This window comes from Notothenia coriiceps, unplaced genomic scaffold (genome assembly GCF_000735185.1).
Source record: "Notothenia coriiceps isolate Sejong01 unplaced genomic scaffold, NC01 NC01_scaffold00035442, whole genome shotgun sequence".
Taxonomy (NCBI): domain Eukaryota; kingdom Metazoa; phylum Chordata; class Actinopteri; order Perciformes; family Nototheniidae; genus Notothenia; species Notothenia coriiceps.
The window spans coordinates 15,394-19,700 of record NW_011368143.1 but is presented as its reverse complement, the minus strand read 5'-3'; the positions used below and the strand labels follow the sequence as shown (position 1 = coordinate 19,700).

Below are 4,307 nucleotides of genomic sequence, written 5' to 3'. Positions count from 1 at the left end.
AAGTCTGAGAGGGTGAGGAAAATAGTCACAGAAAACTGAACAAGAATCGACAACTCGAGCCTCTGCTCACTCCTTTCCTGTCAAATACAGGTCCAGCTCACACATATGCTCAATCAAGGATGGTGCTAGCTACAGGCCGAAAGGTATTGCACTTACAACTACAAAAAGCATGTTAATGTTAATCTAGAGCTCCGGCGATCCACTAGCCAGAACAACTTCTTCTTGACTGCCTTTTTTATTTTTTTATTTTTTTATTTTACTATATTTATTTGTTTGCCTGTCCTTGTTTGTCTACCCTCTCTCATAGTGTAAAGCGTCTTTGAGTTGTGAAAAGTGCTATATAAATAAAATGTATTATTATTATTATTATTATTATTATCAAATTGGATGATTTGCAGGTTTTTTTTATATTTGTATTTGTTTTGAGATGTCTCCATGCTTTAATGTTCAAAAATCACAATTTTTCTCATACTGCCTGTGCTGCAGCACCTCTTTTCACGCTCTGTCTGAAACCAGAGCCCAGTCTGCTTGGTTAGCTGGCTGGCTCTGTTGTGATTGGTCAACCGCTTAGAGTTGTCCAACCCCTTAGCCCAGGGGTGTCCAAACTACAGCCCGGGGGCCAAATGTGGCCCACGAGACATTTTGAAACGGCCCTCAGCAAAATTAAAAAACTATATTGGAGTATGTCCCCCAAAATTAAACTTGTGCTTTTCTTATATTGTACTTTTTAAATATATATATACGTACAAATACATTGCACAGTATTCATGTGTTAGTTAACACCGTTTTTAAAGTTGAAAATGTTTTCTAACAAATGTAAGTAAAAAAAAAAAACCTCTAGTGAGCGGCCCAGCCCTTTGTATATTTTTCTGTATGTGGCCCTCGGTGAAAAAAGTTTGGACATCCCTGCCTTAGCCTATCACTAACAATGTGTTGGAACTCTGGCCAATACAAGCGCAAGTGTTACGTAGTGATTATGTTACAAAAGAAAGTCCAATTGAGGCGTTTCAGGCAGAGTGTTTGGGAGAGTATATCTAAAACTACAGGAAAGGGAAACCCCAAAACACATAATAGGGTCCCTTCAAATAATTGTAATATACTGCAGGTCATTTATATCAAGTCAGTTGGACCATAACACCCGTTGGCAACAGTTTTGGACATACAAGCCTGTAAAGACGCACCATGAATCTAAGCCTAAGCGAAAGGAAAAATGTCATTGTGGAAATATATCATGCAAAAAAAACATTGAAGGGCCTTTCTATCTTAATCAGGGTTACAGTATGTGGACATGCTACAATGCACACAAATGTGTAAACTTCAAGCTGCATTTCTAAAAGGCAATGTGTTAAATGATTAGGATTTAACCTAGGCACAAGAAAGCAAAGAGAAAGAAAATAAATAGATGTATTCAGAACAATATTGCATTTATTATTCACACATAGGCTTGAGACAATCTGATCTCACAGAAAATGAATGCAACCCCTTGACCAAACTCATTGGTGGTAATTTCAACATATTTCATGCCACCACCTCGGAAATGAAAAAAGCAAACGGAAAACATTTAGGATGTTGTTAAGTGGTGAACACACAAATTCCCAGGTACAATATGGAGAAGGTCAAACATGGGACTGTCACACATGATACTGCTGTTTTTTTCCTGTGTAAAACCAAAGGTCAAACATACATTTTTTGTAATTTACACAACAAACATACTTTATGTCATGGTGGGCTTCAGACCAACCAACACTGGAGATTTTAGAAAGTCCATGCACCCTTAAAAAATGTAACTCTAAATAAATATTTAAATAGTTGATTATTTACATGTTATCATAGTTCTGTTGAGGGGGTGGTCTGATTTAACTGTTTAGCCAAACCTTTTGCTCTCCACTCTCTGACTCTTGATAAACCCCTCTGAAGAGACTGTGGATCTGAAGAGTTCTGAATACCGAGAGTCGTGTGCAGAGGCCGATATTGTGAAAGTCTGGTGTAACCACGGTAAGCTTCCTCCTGGTGACCATTGGATCCATCTGTTTCCAAGCACACCTTATCGTTCTGCCCCTGGTTGTCGTCAAGGTGTGGCGTTGTGCCAGGTCCAGAAGAAAGGGGCGATGGCTCTGAGACGAACAGGCGTACATCTGTAAGTGCCAATCCGACGGTGTCTGCAAAGACCACGCTCTTCTTCTTTAGACCGCCGCCGTCCCTGCTGAGGCAGCTCCGAGGCTCTGAGGCCACAGGAGAGGAGGGCTGTGAGGAGGATGCAGGGAAGGGGGAAGAGGAAGAGGAACGCGGTGAGTGAAGGCCTCTCCGTGGCAGACAGTCAGCCGGCTGATAACGGCGCTGTGAGAGCTTCCGAGGAGTCTTGGACAGCAGCTGGTAAAGAGGTTGGTGCTGGCCGAGGCTCAGACATGGGGTAAGGTATGCTGGCATCAAAGAGGGCTGGGTGTGACTCCCAAAGGCATGCAGAACTCTGAGGAGGAAGACACGATGGGGTTATAACGAGACTTATCATGAGAAGTTATACGACAGTTTAGCAAAACAAAGTAAGGGTCCTGCATATAAATATAGTGAAATGAGAGCACAGGAGCTTACCTTGCACAACTCATCTTCAGTAGATTGAATGTGTTCCCTTTTGTGTAGTATGTTGTTGTCGTTGCCGGATAGCTGCAGATAATTCAAGATCATCTGTAAGAGGAAATCATCTTTAATGAATAAGTAAAACTTATCACTGAATTGAACAGAAATCTATTAAAATACAAATGTCAAGGTGATGTTTTCAAAGCAAAATGTACTTACAGGCTGGAAGCCACCTTTCGTTTAATCAGATCAATGAAAGAAAGAAGGATTGTGATTCTGGTCTGTCTCTGTTCTCTCCGGAATTTATCTAAAGAATTTAGAAACTGGGCTGAACCCTTTGTGACACATGCAGGTAGAGTTCAGCCAATCAGGTACTAGTTTCTTTGTTTATGTCCGGCCCCCATTTCACATGCAGCCTTGAAGATGTCCTTTCATGGAGTTCTGCAGTCATAATCCAGTTTATCCAGGTGAATAATATGTGAGAACTAAATGTTGTATCTGCAGACTCACAGCATGTAGCAGGACCAGAGATAATTGTCTAAGTTGAACATATTGTACAAACACATAACCTTACACTTTGACACATACAATTTAACTAGTGTTGTGCAAGACGCACTGGTTAGAGGTTTTTTTTCATTCCTGCAAACAAATTCAGAAATCAAACATGTGTTCGACACCAAGCCAAAGGAAACAGCTGTTGGCATAAAGACTTGTTGTGATCCTGTCCTGTATAATGTGCACTACACGGGCCTAATTATCTCTGCCGCTATCATATTGCAAGCACTAAGAACATTATCTGTTCCCACAGTGGGGACAGTGTCTGCTATTACACATAAAACAAGTGCAGTCTCCATGACATTCCATCATGGAACAGTTATTATGTGGTTACGCCTTTGCAATGCCATGTGATTCATAGCAATCATCAGCACTGGGTGTATAAGAGGAGGTTTGGCTGAAACTCGGTAAGGTGATTAATTTGCATGAATCTTTTGTTACCGTGTTAAAGGGGACCTATCATGCAAAATGCACTTTTTGATGTCTGTTATACATAAATATGTGTCCCCTGTGTGTCAGGGAACTCACGCAGCATCAGAAAATAAAACCCTCTCTGTTTTCCTCCGTACCCAAATCTCTAAAAACGGGGCTACAACGGAGCCGATTCAGATGTGCGTCCGATATGACGTAATATCTGAAATGTGGACCCACGGCCCTATCAGAAATGTTGCTATCAGAAACAATGCCCGACTGTTTTGGACGTAATATGGTCGGTGCATGTTTACATTAGCATCACTTACACTCAGAGCTAACCTTTACTGCGCAGAGCATGTGTGTGAAGAAGCAGGAAATAAAAAGGAACTCACCTTGTGGTATAACCGGCAAGAGAGAAAGCCTTTGAGCTCCATACTGTTTCAGAAATAATCCTTGATAATACATGATATGGCGTTTCATCACCGTAGTATTTAGTTTAGACAGTCTATCTGCCGGTAGAATCTCCCGCATGAGCTCAGCCCCCTCCTTTTTATTTTTGATCAATTTTTTATTTTTTTAAAGCTTTATACCCCAAATCAGCACTTTTGAAACAGGAAGTGAAATGGAGGGATATGAGGCATGGCTAGAATGGGTGATCTGTTTGTTATTTTGAGCAAAACACTTCATAGACATGTTTTTTATATATTTTTATATATCTGAGACCTATGCTATTGCCTAAAAATAGCATGATAGGTGACCTTTAA

At 40.7% G+C, this 4,307-nt stretch overlaps 1 protein-coding gene across 1 annotated transcript; it reads right to left on the bottom strand.

The window, feature by feature from the left end:
• Positions 1-1,407: 1,407 nt before the first annotated feature.
• LOC104962867 (uncharacterized) lies at positions 1,408-2,883 on the bottom strand. Its single transcript, XM_010791372.1, has 3 exons — positions 2,794-2,883; positions 2,590-2,682; positions 1,408-2,467 (listed from the first exon to the last, which is right to left on the bottom strand). Exons 2-3 carry the CDS (start codon positions 2,601-2,603, stop codon positions 1,828-1,830), a joined length of 654 nt encoding a protein of 217 aa, XP_010789674.1. The 5' UTR covers positions 2,604-2,682; positions 2,794-2,883; the 3' UTR covers positions 1,408-1,827.
• Positions 2,884-4,307: the final 1,424 nt, after the last annotated feature.